Genomic DNA, 15,393 nt, shown 5'->3' with positions numbered 1-15,393 from the left:
AGCCATCTGATTTCAAAATTGTTCTTTTATAAGCACCAAAGGAGGTGCATAACAACTCCTCTTATTAAAAGGGGTGCACGAGGGAACAACAAAGATTTTCTTGCCTCCATTGTTCCCTGGTGCACTGCTTTTAAGAAGAGGAGTTGTTGGATTCATTCAAAAGGCTGCCCTTAATGACCAGAAGGCCACGTGTTTCCTTAAGGCCCCAGGTCCCCCCCTCCTGTAAGCTGTTATAGTAACCCAGGAAATTAACATGAGTGCTAACAGTTCCTGGGATGACAGCTCTCAGGACCTGAGCCCACATGGGCCCTGAGAGATGTCCATAGGAGGAACAGAGGAATGGGTGCCTTCCTGGATATGTTCAGGAACCAAAGACACTACAGCTTCCACCAACCGCAGTGTGGCCTGTGCAGAGCTGGGTGGTGAGAGAGGGCAGCCCCTGGCAGAGAGTCCATCAGCTGATGGAGCAGCGCTTCATGCCTGCGCTCAAGGTAAGCACCCACGTGACTGGAACATCTACTTGTTCTGCCCACAGCCTCAGGAGACAGCAGGGACGGGCCAACACCAGAGGAGACCTGGCTAATTTGCATGGCCCTGACTCCCACAGGAATAGACTAGATACCTTGAGGCCTTGCCAGCCCTGGACCAAGCTGCCAAGTGACCAGAGCAGATCAGGTGCAAGAGAGCTCTGTCAGGGCTCGGCCCTTATAGCTCAGCAGCTAGGGCACCAGCTACATACACTGGAGCTGGTGGGTTCAAACCCAGCCCGGGCCTGCCAAATAACAATGACAACTACAACCAAAAAATAACCAGGCGTTGTGGCAGGCACCTGTTGTCCCAGCTACTTGGGAGGCTGAGGTAAGAGAATCGCTTAAGCCCAGGAGTTTGAGGTTGCTGTGAGCTATGATGCCACAGCGCTCTAATGAAGGCAACATAATGAGACTCTGTCTCAGAAAAAAAAAAAAGAGAGAGCTCTGTCAGGAGGTCCTTCTCTGTGTCTGCCCCAGAGCTTGCCTGTGCGAAGCCTTGGAAGTTTGTCACTGTTCCCAGCAGCATCCACCAGACTGTGTCCTGGGATCTCCAGGGAAAGCTTCAGGGGGAGGTGGGCAGGCAAGAAGGATGGAGAGGGCACTTTAGGCAGGGACAGGTCCTGCAGAGGCTGTGGATGGTCAGCCAGTCTGGAGGCCAGGACTGTCTGGAGGAACAGCAGGAGATGGTGAGGAGGAAGGGGAGGATGGCACCTCCACTGACCGTTTCTCCTTGGAAATGGAGCATGCACAAGATCTCATGTGGTATTTGCCAAGGCTAGTAGCCAAGAGGCTGTGCAGTACAGTGGTTAGGAACTTGAGCTCTAGATTCAGGGTCTGCACACCTGGTCAAAAACTCTCCACAAGTGTATTTGGTTTCCAAGTCCCCTCTGTTCCCTGACACCACACTGCCAAGGGCCAGGCCCTCTTGTTTACTCTGAATTTGATGCCCCCTGCCTCTTCCCAGGCAGAGCTGTCTATAGGGTTCTGAGGTTCCAGCCTCAGGGACAGGGATTGGGTGGGCCTTGGTGGGTGAGGAGCTTTACCTGGCCAGGTCTGGAGCCTTCAGCAGTGGCCTTGCCCTGAACATTCAGGCTGAGTCAGGCCTGGCCCCACCATGCCTCCATGTACCTCTCTTTGCTTTGAAGCCTTTGCTGGACTGTGGATCCTACCGGCCTAGGGTCTGGGCTATTATTGCACAGCCTTGGGGACAGGAGGTGGAGGTTTACGAATTTCAGGAGATGGAAGAATATAGAGGCCGGTATCTAATCTCCCCTAATAGTAGTAGCAGCTTCCCCAGACCACGCTGGTCTAGCCGGGCCCAGCTTGGGGCAGACAAGGGGAGGTGTGGGGGAGCAGGGGGTCACCCAGGAGGGACCCCATAGGCCAAGTTTACATTTCTGTTTTCTTTGGTAGGAGAAGGCAAGCCCAGTGCCAGATTTTGACAGCTTCTCTCTCTCTCTCTCTTCCTCTGCCCACAGTGGCCCAAGAGCACCTTAAGGACAGGGGACTGTTCGGCCTCCCTGCCCCAGGCACCAACCCCTCAGACTATTACCACCAGATGACCCTCATGGCCGGCCACCCTGCACCTTACGGGGACCTGCTGATGCAGAGCGGGGGTGCTGCCAGCACGCCCCATCTCCATGACTACCTCAACCCAGTGGACGGTGAGTCAGGCCAGGGGAGGCCACAGATGGTGGTCAGGGAGCACCGAGCATATGGGCTGGCAGGTGCCCCCTGAGGCTGAGGGGGGCAGTCTGTGTTCCCTTTGGAGTGAGGGGCCTGCTATGTCTGCTGTCACAGAGAGACTGAGTCTGTGGACAACACCCACCAAGTCACCACAGGTGAGGAGTAGTTTGGGCATTGCTAACACCATGGCAAATAAAATACTCCTTTCTGTCTCTGTGGAACTTACAGTGCACTAAGAGAAACAGTCCATGGCACTAGGAAATTATCTACTGAAATAGCTAGTTGTGAATGGACCAGGGGAACAAAGATGTGATGGGGGTGAGGGGCGCAAGTGCACTTTGGGTTGAGGAAATCAGATGAAGCCTCACTGGGAAGATGATGTTTGGGAAGATGACGTTGGAGCAGTTGAAAAGGGTGAGCCTGGCAGAAGTGGGGGGGAAGAGGATAGAGCACATGCAAAGGGCCTGAGGCAGCAGTGTGCCTCCCAAGTTCAAAAAACAGCCAGGAGGCCAGCAGTGGGTAGTGGGGCAAGGGAGAGGTAGGAGTGGGGTAAGGCCCAAGTTTTGGGGTTATGCTGGCCAGTTAGTCACTGGAGTGAGCTGGACCTGGACAGAGGAGAAAAGACGTCTGACCGATCCTTGACAGAATCTTCTTCTGTGCTGATCTGAGAATTGATTTAGGGGCAAGGTGGAAGTAGGCGTCTAGTTAGCAGAGGTGAGAAGTGGTCATGTTTCAGATGGACCATAAAGGCTGAGCCACAGGGTTTGTTCCCAGGTTGAATGTGGAGTCAGAAAGAGAAGGGGTCAAGGTCAGCCGGAGGAATTAGAGGACAGGGTGTTAGTAATTGAGACAAGGAGGCTGCAGGTGGGGCCCTTTGGTGAGGCAAGAGGTCAGGTGCCTTGGATGGATAAAGTTTTTGGTGCGGATGCCTGTGGTCCCCTGACAGCCAGCCACTGGGGTCAGCACAGAGCTCTCGTCAGGGAGGAGAGGAGGGGTGAACAGCTTAGCAGCCCCCCACTTTAAGATGAGCAAACTGGGCTCCCTACATCAAATGACTTGCCGTAGGCCTTGCCCTGGGGTTCCTCACCCTACCCTGTTTGTTACCAACATCATATGCTCTTCTCTGGAGTGGAGAGTGTCATCTCCAGTAGCACAGTGAGCTCCAGGCCCCACCGTGCCAGGGGAAGGAAGCAAGGCAGTGTGGGCAGACCTGGCTTAGGGCCTGGTGGCACCTTGTCCTTGCTGTTGTAGCTGAGTCCAGAGGTGGTGACCATCTAGACCAGAAGGTATAGGGCAGCAATCCTGAGCCCTGTGGCCATTTAGAGTACACACACTGAATGAGGGCACATGTGTGAACCTGGCCTGGTACCTGGCATACAGTAGGTGCTCAATTAATGCTGGTTCTGGCATCTTTGCACCAGTATCCTTCTCCCTCTTTAAGTCCACCCCCTCTTATAGGACTATGTTGCTCCATGGTCAGCTCTGCTGTCTACTGCTTAAGCCCAGGCTGCAGGCCACCTGGACCCCTGTCCCTTGCCATCAACCCCATCCATCCCCGCCCCCAGGCCTGCCAGCTATGGCCTGTCACCCTTTCCGGGACAGCCAGTTATTTGCCATGTGCTCAGCACTGCCTTCGGGATGCCTGGCATCCTGCAGCCCTATCTTTCATCCCTTTTACCATCTTGGCTTCTAGTGCCCCCGGATAAAATTCAGACTTTAGAACACAGTTGGGCCACCTTCCTCTCAGCCTCGTCTCTCCTCGTTTACACACTGCAGTTCTGCCACACACTGCCCAATCTGCAGGCCCCAAATGCCTGGACAGGCCCTCTCCTGAGACCTTGACTGAATCTAGCCCCAGACCTCTGGGGCCACCAGCCAGCAAGTGCCACTACACCGGCAGGACCAAGGCACCCAACTGGAACTGGCTGACACTTCTCCTTATGTGTAACCAGATGGCTATGCCAGCGGGTGTGGGAGCAGGTCTGGCAAGGAACAGGCCTTCTGTGTTCATCGGGTGAGTGAGTAAGTGAGTGGCACTGACAAAGCAACTTGGAATGGAAAGATGTTAACTAGCCAGGGAAGAAAGTGCTCGGGGGAGAGCAGCTGGTGGCTTGCAGGGAGCCTAGATAGAGGCTGGGAACAGCTCTGTTCTCCAGGCAGCTTAGCATCTGACAGCATCTGGGGCTGAGCAGCTTTGAGGATCAGGGAGGCCGGGCAGGAGGTGAGCTCACCGGTGGGCGGGAGCACTCCCACCTCACGTCACTGCCTCTGCTTAACTCATCACACCCACACCATCCTTTCTCCGCTTCCGCCCTGGGAACGTGCCTGGCTCAGGATCCAGATTCCAGACTCAGTCCAGGCAGGGATATCAGTTTCTCCTGCCCAGGCATGGGTGGGGGTGGGGAGTTTTCTTAACCATGGATTTCAGGGAGAGGCAACTTCTTTCCCTCTGTTGCCAATCAGTTGTGGTCCAAGGAAATCAGAGTAGTCCAGGATTATCTCCTATATTTGTTACTACTTAATATTTTTTTTCCAAACCAGTTTAAACTAGAACCAGAACTTTTGCTCCAGCTTTTAAAAATGCTTTAGGCACTCAGACTCACCTCCTGTGCCTACGCGGACATCTTACGTCAATCTCTTGAGAGACACTAAACACAGCACTAGGGCTCTCAGTTTAGGCCTGAGTCCAGCCGAGCCCAGACCTGCCTCTGCAGTGTCCCCTGGCCCCCTCCCCTCCCACGGACCACAGGAGCCTGAGAAAGCCTTGCCCGTGCCTGTGTTTCCAGCAGGTCCAAGCAGTATAGGTCTGCAGAGGGTTCCTCCTGGGAAGCGTCAGACCACCCGGTAGAGAATGTGAGTGGATCTTTCCATCAGGTCTTTTTTTGCTCAGCAGTTTCATGGAAAAAATGGTGTAAGGCATCACATAATGCTGAGGGCAACGTGGTTGGTCACATGGTTCAGGAGAGCTGTGGAAGTGTCTTGGTTCTTTGGAGGACTTGTATATTCATACTAAGGAGCTGCCTATAAACATGACCTTGACTATGTAAGCTCTGTGAGAGTGCATGGGGCCTCCGGAGCTGGGGAGAACAGGCCTCCTGTGTCTCTCTCTGCCTCTCACTCTTATGCTTACACACACTCATTTGTTTAGCAGGTATTTATTGAACACCTACTGTGTGCTAGGGACATGGCAGGAGCAGCACACAGCCTTGCCCTCGTGTTGATTTTGTGCCAGTGTGGCTGTAAGCTCCTTGGAGGGATGAAGAATGCCCACTCTGAGCTACCGCCCCCCTTATCTCACCTTCCCTCATATTGTGAAAGGAGGGAGTGTTGTCAGGGAGAGAACTTTCCAGAGGCCCTGAATGTCCAGCCAAGTCCACCGAGATGGGGTCCTGCAGGCAATGAGGCAAGCAGAACAGAGGGATAGGATTGTCACAGGAGTCCTTGTCCCCCAGGGCCTTGTCCCTAGCCCACTCATTTTGAAGCCATCAGCACAATTTTTACTTTAGCCAAGCGCCACCTGCACAATTATGTATTAATAAATATAATAGGCTTACCTTTTGGGGTTAAAAATGGATTTTAAAATAGAACTTTGTGGGGGCTTTTTCCTGAAATGGGAAACCTGATCCTACCTGAGGAGCATTCCCTAGTTTCAGTTGAGCCTGAAATGATCTCGTTTGGACCATGTACGCACCCTCCCTTTGGGTGGGTGAGAGGTAGACAGGCCTCGGGTGGGCACTTGTGGGATTGGAACGCCATGCTCTGCTATCCCCCGGGAGTGGACCAGGGCAGCAGTGAGGGGACAAAGCATTGTCCCGCTCTGGTGAAAGCCCACCCTTGCTGGGCTTCCCGTGGTCGGTGAAGCCCCATTTCCTCTTGTTCTTAAATGGGGCCTGATTTACAGCGGGAAGAGGAGGAGTGATGCCACGTGGGAAGGTGATAAAGAACCAGTCAGGAAATCCAAGGTCATCATTCTGCCAAGCAGCTCTCTGGAGAGCTGGGAATTCACCAGTTGTCACCCGGGCCCTAAAATGGAATTTTCTTGTGTTAGGCTGTTGAATATCGGTGATTTACCAACAGAACAGCAGCTGCCACAGCCCCCCTCCCCTGCTCCCACCACATTGAGAAGATTGAAATGTTTCCGATTGAAATGTTGTCTGTTTACAGCCCATATTTCCTCTGAGCTGTATATTTTATTGTCATATTGACACTAATTTGGCTCGGATGTCACCTCCATTCCGACACCCGTTCTTTATGCTGCCAGTGGATCCAGGGGGGTTTTCAGAAACCAATTATATTGATCACACCACAGAGAGGCAGGAAGAACTGTTAGAGGGGCCGCCAGAGGCCCAGGTCAGACAAGGAACCCAGGCCCTGTCAGAAGGGGAAACCAAGGCAGAGACCAGGCTGCAGAGGGACGCTGGCTGAATGGTTCTGAATGGTGAATGGTTCTGAGTGGGTCATCTGGTAACCTGCACAAGCCGTTCCCCATACCAGCACTATGAAACCACGTCACGGTCCGCAGCTGCAGCCCAGGCCCCTCAGTAGCCCTGCCTTCAATACATACGGCCTCAACACCAAGGCTCCCAGCTTTGTGGCCTCAGCTCTTGCTACTGCACTGTAGGCGGGTTAAAAGGGTTGTGAACAACCACACGGGGTGGGAGCTTTAAGATTCTCAAGCTGGATGTCCTTAGGGCATCTCAGCAAGTCCAGAAAATACTAGGTGAGGGGGTTGGGCTGTGCAGGGAACACAACTTAGCTAGTGTAAATTCCCCACTGGCGCCCCGCCAGGCTGTGTCCTGATGCCCTCCCCCTATGCAGTACATCCCAACCCTGTGCCAAGGACAGTGGCTGGCACAGCAAAGGCACCTGGGAGCTGGTGCCAGGACAGAGCTCCCTTCTGCCACCCCTCAGCCCACACTTTTGGGTCCACAGGCCCTGGGGGATTCCCCAGCCCCAATGCCACAGAGGTTCGCCTGCTCCTGCAGAAGATATGCTGGTCGCCAGCTTACAGCAGCCCTGAGGTGGGGGCTCTTAGCCCACCTTATATGTGAGATGTCTGGTGATTTGTAGGAAGTCGCTCAAGTCAGAGTGCTTGGGTAGGGTCAGAACCCGTGTCTGCCTGGGGCCAGGGCCTGTTCTTCCATCTCCAGCGCTTCCCACTGCCCCAGGGAAAGCAGCGGCCCTCGCTCCTGAACACTCTGGGATCCTCTAGGGTAATCCCACTCAGGTGGCACCGTCTGAGGGCAGGGCCAGGGTCCCCCTTGCCCATGCTCCCCATCACGCCCAGCCAGTGCCTGGCACCCGTGACACTGCACGAGGACCTGGCGAATGAATGAACAAGCCCGTGAGCGAGCAAAAGAAAGAACTAGTGGGTGCAGCAGGGTCCAGAGGCAGGTGGTGACAGGAGTGGGTAGTATCGGCATCTGCCCGGGAAGGGCAGACAGGTGGCCGGTCACCCAGCGGCTGACTAGCCCTAAAACAGCCACATCCACGGATGAATGTACTGCCATGTTCCTGGTCATAAATCATAGGAGAAACCCCAGGAAATGAGTGCCAGGCTTTTCTTTCTATTTAGTAATTTATCAAGGGAAGAGGCACATTAATAAACATATTTCCCTTGAGAGGGGGGGATAACAGAGATGAATATCACTGTCAGATTTGGCCTGTTTCCTCTTGTTAGGGGCGTGTGAGAGGGTGGGAATCCAAATATTAGCAGCCAAAATTTTCTTTTTCTAAAACTGTGTTACAAAGATCTGTGTATTTCTTACCTTATATGATGCTGGACCTTCTTCCCGCTCATACCTCCCTATTTGCCCCTCAGCTTGTATGTAGTAAGAGTCTTCTAGAGGATTCGCTTTTGCATCTTACCATGTGCTTCCTTTGAAGGGAGGATTGACAAGAACCCAGAGGCTGAGAGGGCGACCAATGAAAGCCAACAAACGAATGTTTGGTGACAGCTGCCCTGTCATCTTTTCTAGACGAGCTGTCCTTAGCTCCATTATTAACCGTAGGCTCAGCTCCCATCTGGGTGGTCCTCCTCCTCCTGAAGAGGCTATGTCAATTAGCAGTTTCATTTTGGAATGGCTGCTGGGTTTAGGGGACTATCCCTGGCACTCAGTGTGTGTCAACCCTGACAACAAGCCATGCTGCCCCATTATGGAAATGGGGAGACAGAGGCTCAGGGAGGCTAACATGTTCCCAGGAAGCCCCGCAATGACAGGCTGGCGCAGTCGGCAGCACAGGCTATCTGTGAGACTGTGCATCCTGTGTGTGTGTGCACTTGAGCTTGAGTGTGCGTGCATGTGTGTCTGTCCACTTGGGGCCTGCTCCCCCATGAGATATGTCTCCTCCTCACCCTGGATACAGGTCTTCTTGCAGGTGGGCTTGACTTCCCCGTGCCCACCTTTCAATCTTGGTCTCTGCTCCCCCTGGCTATGTGGCCTTGGGGAAATTACTCAAGACCCTCTACACTTTCATTCTGGAAGATGAGGACACCAGCAGTGCCTTCCTTACCAGCCGGTTGTAAAGAGTAACTTATTAACACGTTAAAGCGCTTAGACCAGAGCCCAACACATGGTGGTGTAGCACCAGTGAGTGTCCTAACCGCAGGTGACTGTGCACATGTGTGTACAGGTGGGCTGCGCACGTTCCAAGTGACAGGTTCCCAGAGCCTTGGGCGACTTTAGAGCTGAGAGCCTTGGGGTGTGAGAGCATCTGTATGGTCGGGCTGCTGTGCATTCTGTGTTCCCTCCTCCCCATCATGGTGCCCTGCCCAGCAGGCTCTGGAGAGCCAGCTGAAGGCCTAGGCATCGGAGAGTCTGGGGCAGCTGTCCAGGCAAATGCCTGAGGGGGGTAGTGATCCCAGTCACAACACAATCCATGACCTTGGAGCACTTACTTCCATTCACTGTCCTCCCGTGGAATTCTCCACAGCAGTGAGAATGAGTGGACAAGGCAGGATAGCAGCTGCCCTTGGGGCAGATCTGGAAGGGGCTTGTGGGCACTGGCCATGCCTCGTTTCCTGACCTGAGCTGGCTTCTGAGGTAGGATAACTTGGTCAGAGGCCACTGAGCCTTCACGTCTGATTTGTGCAACCTATAGTCCTGCCTTACGCATTGCTGGACCCCAGCCCTGATCCCTGCAGCTAATAGTAAAGACCCTGTGCTCAGTGCTCACATTCATTCACCTTGACATTGACGCCTTACTTCTCCAGTCCTCACCACACCCTGCGCTGATCAGTCCCATTCTATAGATAAGTAAACAGAGGCCGAGAGAGGTTACATACCTTGCCCAATAGCCCACCGCTGGAAATTTGGCAGAGCTACAGATTGCCATTGGACGATCCTTGCGTGTTCTTTGTGTCCCCCTCTTACCTGTCTCCCCCACCCCCACCCCTACCCCAGCACTGGTGATGCTCACGTGCCTGTTTTGGCTGCCCCACAGTGTCACGTTTCTCCAGCCCAAGAGTGACACCCCGCCTGAGCCGCAAGCGGGCGCTGTCCATCTCCCCTCTCTCAGATGCCAGCCTTGACCTGCAGCGCATGATCCGGACCTCTCCCAACTCGCTGGTGGCCTACATCAACAACTCTCGCAGCAGTTCCGCAGCCAGTGGCTCCTACGGGCACCTGTCGGCAGGCGCCCTCAGGTGAGCCCCACCTGCAAGCCGAGGGCCGAGAGCTGGGTGCTGGGCCAGGGGCCAGGTGGGGAGGAGCTGGCTTTTCAGTTGGCACTTTCAGCTTGAGGAGAAAGACCGTACTTGTTGTTTTGTGAATCTGCATACTTGCAACTTTTTCATGAGTTCAAAACCAATAATGCAAAAAACATCTGGGTACATCTTCATGGACTGAGTCCATCGTGAATGCTTCATCTGTGAAACTGAAGGTGTTTGAGCACAAGGTGGCTTTCCTGATATTTTATCAGGTGTGAAAGAGCAGATAGGTGTTGCCCAACATTCAAGGCCACACAAGATGTGACATTGAGGTGGCCAGAGCTCTAAGCAAGCCTCTCTCTGTGGTGGCAGCATAGCACACACATGCCTCATTAGGTAACACCAGTCACCTCACTCCCCTCTCTGGACTACCTGAGGACTGAGACCTCAGCCGCTTGACTGAAACTCTCATCCTTTCCTGGCTTTTCTGAGAGAGGCCAGGAGTTAATAGGACTATCAACATAGTTCAGCCCAAAGACTCAGAGATAGAAGTGGTAACTACCCTAGTCACCTTTCTTACTTTCTTTTTTTTTTTGAGACAAAGTCTCAAGCTCTCGCCCTAGGTAGAGTGCCATGGCGTCACAGCTCACAGCAACCTCCTAACTCTTGGGCTCAAGTGATTCTCTTACCTCAGTCTACCAAGTAGCTGGGACGACAGGCACCTGCCACAACACCCAGCTATTTTGTTGGTGGTGGTGGTGGTGTTGTTGCAATTGTCATTGTTGTTTAGCAGGCCCAGGCAGGGTTCAAACCCACCAGACTTGGTGTATGTAGCTGATGCCCTGCCCACTGAGCTACGGGCCCTGCCCAGCCTGGTCACTTTTCACTGCATTGCAAATTGCTCCAACATGTTAGCATTTAAAACAACAAGTATTTATTATCTCCACCCATTCCTGAGTGTCAGGAATTTGAGACTGGCTTAGTCGAGTGGAGTGCTTCAGTACTCCACAATCAAGCAGTCAGCCAGAGCTGCAGCCTTCTGAGCTTGGCTGGGCCTGGAAGGCTCACTAACAGGGCTATCTCAGGAGCCTCTTCAGAGGGCTACTTGAGTGGCCTCACAACATGGCAGCCACCTCCCCACCCCAGAGCAAGTGATGTAAGAACTGTATTGTCTTCTATGGCTTAGCCTCAGAGGTCACCGGTATTTCTTTTGTATCCTGCTATGGAAGGGTGACTCAAATGCAAAAGCCTTGAAGTGCAGTTAGAAGAGAAGGAATAATGTGAGCTGGAAGACTCAGCGTGCTTCCTGAATGAGAGGGCCTGACAGTAGGCCTCAGAGGACACGTGGGGTTCACATGTTCAGGAACAGTGACACAGAGATGCATCTAGGCGTCAGAGCAGTGCAGGTGCCAAGTGGTGGGGCTGAGGTGGGATCTGACCCCTACCAGGGCCGACCTGCCAGAGGTGAATGCTAAGTCCTGGGGCAAGATCTGGGAGCTAAATGCAGAAAGTGAGGCCCGTATGGCAAGCAATAGGGAGGGAACTGCTACATCTTGAGTGAAGGAAAGCCCTGTTGATGGAGGGGTTAACTGATCCCCTGAGCAGGGTCCTCTCTGCCAGAAAGTATTGGCCTAACAGAGCCCTTGTCCTCCCCACCTCCTTGTCTGCTCTCCTTGCAGCCCAGCCTTCACCTTCCCCCACCCCATCAACCCCGTGGCCTACCAGCAGATCCTGAGCCAACAGAGGGGCCTGGGCTCAGCTTTTGGGCACACACCACCCCTGCTCCAGCCCTCACCCACCTTCCTAGCCCAGCAGCCCATGGCCCTCGCCTCCATCAGTGCCACACCCTCCCAGCTCAGCAGTAGTAGCAATTGTCTGGGTGATGCCAACCAGGTAGGTGGGTGCATGGGGTATGGAGGGTGGACACTGGGTACTTGTCCAGACCCCACAAAGATTGTTCATTGCTGGCTCATGAATTTGTGAAGGGACTCTGGCCTTGTGCCTGGCTGCTGGGATGCTTTCTGGACAGCAATCGTGTGATGGAAAGGGACTTGGGCCGGGTCAGGAGACCTGGACTTGGTTTAGGGAAAGCTCCCAGCCTCGTAGTTCTGTTGCCCCTGTTCAATAAACACGTAAGTAAGCAGAGAAGCTCTCACATTCACAGGGCCTGGCAACGTGCAGGTGCCATATACACAGCATAGATGGTTGAGTCATTAAGTAACAGTGATGTTATGCAGTTTACCTTCAGAGCATGAGCTCACAGAGGGCTTTCACAGACCACTTTATTTGGCCTTTCCAAAGGGCCTTGGACTTGCCCATGCGCCCTAGCACAGGGCCTGGCATACATGTGTATATTAGGTGCCATTAATATTTGGCAAATGAATGAAGTCCTGTTTTGCAGATGAGGACTTGGAAAAGCATAGGCTTTGGAATCCATCAGACCATGACTTGGATCTTGACTTGCCTAAAAGCAGCAAATCTCTTCATCTCTCCCTGCTGAGGTCACTCATCCTCAAAGTGGGGGGCCTGTTGTGTATATAAGTGAGCTCATGTGGGCACAGAGCCCCCTTCCCCCTGTATCCTGGGTAGTACTCACATTGACAGTGCTAAAGATGAAGTGACCACCTCAGGCCACCTGCTGGTGAGAGGCCATGTCCTGATGTGGCCCTGTCCTGGGAAGGAAAACAAGTGTAGAAATGTCCCCTGTTTCAGAATGTCCTCCCTCTCCACCCCAGGGCTCCTAGCAGCTTACCATTGCTCTCCCCAGACAATCACTGTGGGCTCTGGAAACACCACCTGGCACTGCAGCTCGAGCCCCTTCTTAGGAGCCAGGCCCCTATGTCCTGCTTCCCGGGCTGGCCAGGCCCCATGCTCAGATACAGAGCAGAGCCTGGGAAGGGCTGGGAAGTGGAACTTCATTAGGACAGAGGCAGACTGTCCAGTATTTTCCAAAGGGAGGGTCTCTTTCCCATTTCCCTGAAATCTTGGGAGGTGGAGGTGGAAAGGATTGTGCTGGCAGGCTGAGGTCTGGGCACCGTCCTGGGCAGGCCCCTGGCTAGAGGGCTAAGGTAGGAGACTCAGTTTCTGATACTTCAAGACAGATGTGGTCCAGACAGTCCATGTACTGAGGCCCGAGGGGTAAAACACAAAAAGAATTTGGAGTGTTCTTGCCCTGCCCCTTTGTGACAGGCTGTCCTCTGCACCTTCCCTCAGAACAAGCAGAGCAGTGAGTCGGCTGTGAGCAGCACTGTCAACCCCATAACCATTCACAAACGGAGCAAGGTCAAGACCGAGGCCGAGGGCCTACGGCCAGCCTCCCCACTGGCCCTGACTCAGGTAACCTGCTGCTGTCCTCACTGCCCCTTGGTTGGGACCGGGTCAGGTCTCCTCTGGGTTGGTTGTCTTGGCTGTGTCCCAGGTGATGGCTGACTGGCTGCCTGCATGGGCGAATGAGTGACCTCAGGTGGGCGGGTGGGCACCCTGAGCTGTGACCATCTCCTTTGCTCCAAGCACCTGCATGTACTACGTGCTCATCACACATGTGCTAAACGAGTGAGTGAACAAATAAATGAATAAATCAGGAAGCTTCTGCCCAGCCTTCCCCCTTCTCTCAGCTGCATCCATCTCTCTCTCTGCACACCTCCCCCTAGAGCAGCACCACCCTCTGCCAAGCTGAGTTGTTCCCACCGCCTGGATGGTGTGGGACTCTCCAGGCTGCTGTCTCTCCACCCCCCACCTTCCCGTCACTGCCCCTTCAGCCTTCCTCATACTCCTGGGTAGTGGGGCTTAGCTCTAGCGCCTGTGCTATGTATACACCTATCTCCTGCCACCTATACTATAAGCCTTGGAAAGTGACACTGTGGGGGCAGTGCCTGGCTGGGTTCACTGTCACCAGGGCCTGGCATGCAGTTGGTGTGAAGCAGTATTTCCTAACGACTCAATGCTTATTTGAGAAGCTGAGGGCGGGTGAAGGGAAAGGAGGACAGGACAGTTGCTGGTGGGGGGAGCAACGAGCAGAGCAGTCCACAACCTGGGCAGGTCCCTCTGGAAATCTGCCTCTTCTTCTAGCACTCCAAGATAGCATGTCTTATGATGGGCATGGCATGCATGACCTTTGAGGTAACCCCCATCCTGGCCCCCCACTCCCTCTCATGGTGGCCCAGTCTGTATGTGTGATTACAGAATACCCCACTTGGACACCAAAGATGTCTGGGTTCTCCCAGCCCCGTCTTTCCTGCATCTATCTGCTGGGCCATCCTTTAGCAAAACTGTAAACCATCAGGCATGCCTGAGCACTTAATTTTCATGAAATATTGGGTCCTGTTATTGTCAGGCAAACAGTGGGGTTGGTGACAAATTCTTCTCCCCTCACTGACACCAAAGCATGATGCATGGTTTCCACCAGGCCAACCATCATCAGGGGCCATTGAAATTGATGAAGGCAGCACATATCCAGGGAAGATAAATGCTCCGGAATGGCAGGGATAGGGCTGGGAGGCAAATGCCAAGCACCTAGGAGCCCCGTGAACTGGTGGTTACCAGTGGGGCCCTGTGCCTGCCCTCCAACCCAGGTAGCCACAGAGGCCTTCTGCTGCCCAGCCCGGCTCCACGAGCATGCAGGTCAGCGAAGGAAAGCCGTTTATTGTGAGGAGACCGTCTCCCTGTCGCTCAGTGTCCTGATTCACTAGCCAAGGACTTCCTGACTCATTTGCAAGGTGGATGGGCTCGGTCTGTGTTGGCAGAAAGTGTAGCATAGTGAACCCCCTCTCTGCTGAAGCCCTCAGAATCGCCCACTAGGGCAATGCCCAGCTCTGCCCATGCCTATAGCTTCCTTCCACTCAGCGTGTCAGCTTGTCTATGGAGGGAACAGGGCATGCAGCATGTGGAAATAGTAAATTGCTTCTAGTTTTGCTTAAAGTTCAGAGAGTGCAGTAGGGAGGCCTTCTGGTGCACTCCCCTTACAGTCTCACGTGGCAACCCCCAGATAGTCCCCTTGCTGAAGATCTAGAAGGCTCCCAGTGCAGCCTGGGAGTTCCTGTAGGACACATCATTGCTCTCCTTTTGAGAGCTAGCAGATTAGCTGGAAGGTCCTCTGAGAAATAAGAGGACCCCTCTTAGAAGAGCTCGTTGCAGCTCCAATGCAAAGTCGGTCAAGAGCATGTGTCTGTGGCCGATGGCAAAGAGTCCAGAAGCTGGATTTCTGCTGCCCCTGGAAATGGCTCAGTGTGAGGACTGTGACTATGATGAAGCCAGCCGTGGCCTCTGCTGCACTCAGTCTCTGGAGCCAGGGGGCGTTAGGGCTCTAGATTGTGGGAAGAGGTTATTCACCCTCCTAACCTGTTTCCCCAGAAGCTAATCTGAAAGACAGAACATTTTCCTGCTGGCTTTGGACATAGTTTGAAATGTAAAGCAAGTCACTGTAACGTTTGCCTCTGCCTGGCTTTGTTCCTGCCTGCCTAGCAAACCAGTGAGACATTGGGGAGTCCCCGACAGCCTTTAATAGAGGTCCTCCCTGCACCCTCTTTCCCA

At 53.7% G+C, this 15,393-nt stretch overlaps 1 protein-coding gene across 1 annotated transcript in view; it reads left to right on the top strand.

Moving 5' to 3' along the window:
• GLI2 (GLI family zinc finger 2) overlaps nt 1-15,393 on the top strand; it is a 244,693-nt gene that overhangs the window by 209,999 nt on the left and 19,301 nt on the right. The window contains exons 5-8 of the mRNA XM_053598127.1: nt 2,009-2,194; nt 9,660-9,861; nt 11,544-11,757; nt 13,078-13,200. Of these exons, the coding sequence (XP_053454102.1) occupies nt 2,009-2,194; nt 9,660-9,861; nt 11,544-11,757; nt 13,078-13,200 (725 nt within the window). The remainder of the gene's footprint in view (nt 1-2,008; nt 2,195-9,659; nt 9,862-11,543; nt 11,758-13,077; nt 13,201-15,393) is intronic.

Source organism: Nycticebus coucang, chromosome 7 (genome assembly GCF_027406575.1).
Source record: "Nycticebus coucang isolate mNycCou1 chromosome 7, mNycCou1.pri, whole genome shotgun sequence".
Classification (NCBI taxonomy): Eukaryota; Metazoa; Chordata; class Mammalia; order Primates; family Lorisidae; genus Nycticebus; species Nycticebus coucang.
This window is presented reverse-complemented; position numbering and strand designations above follow the sequence as displayed.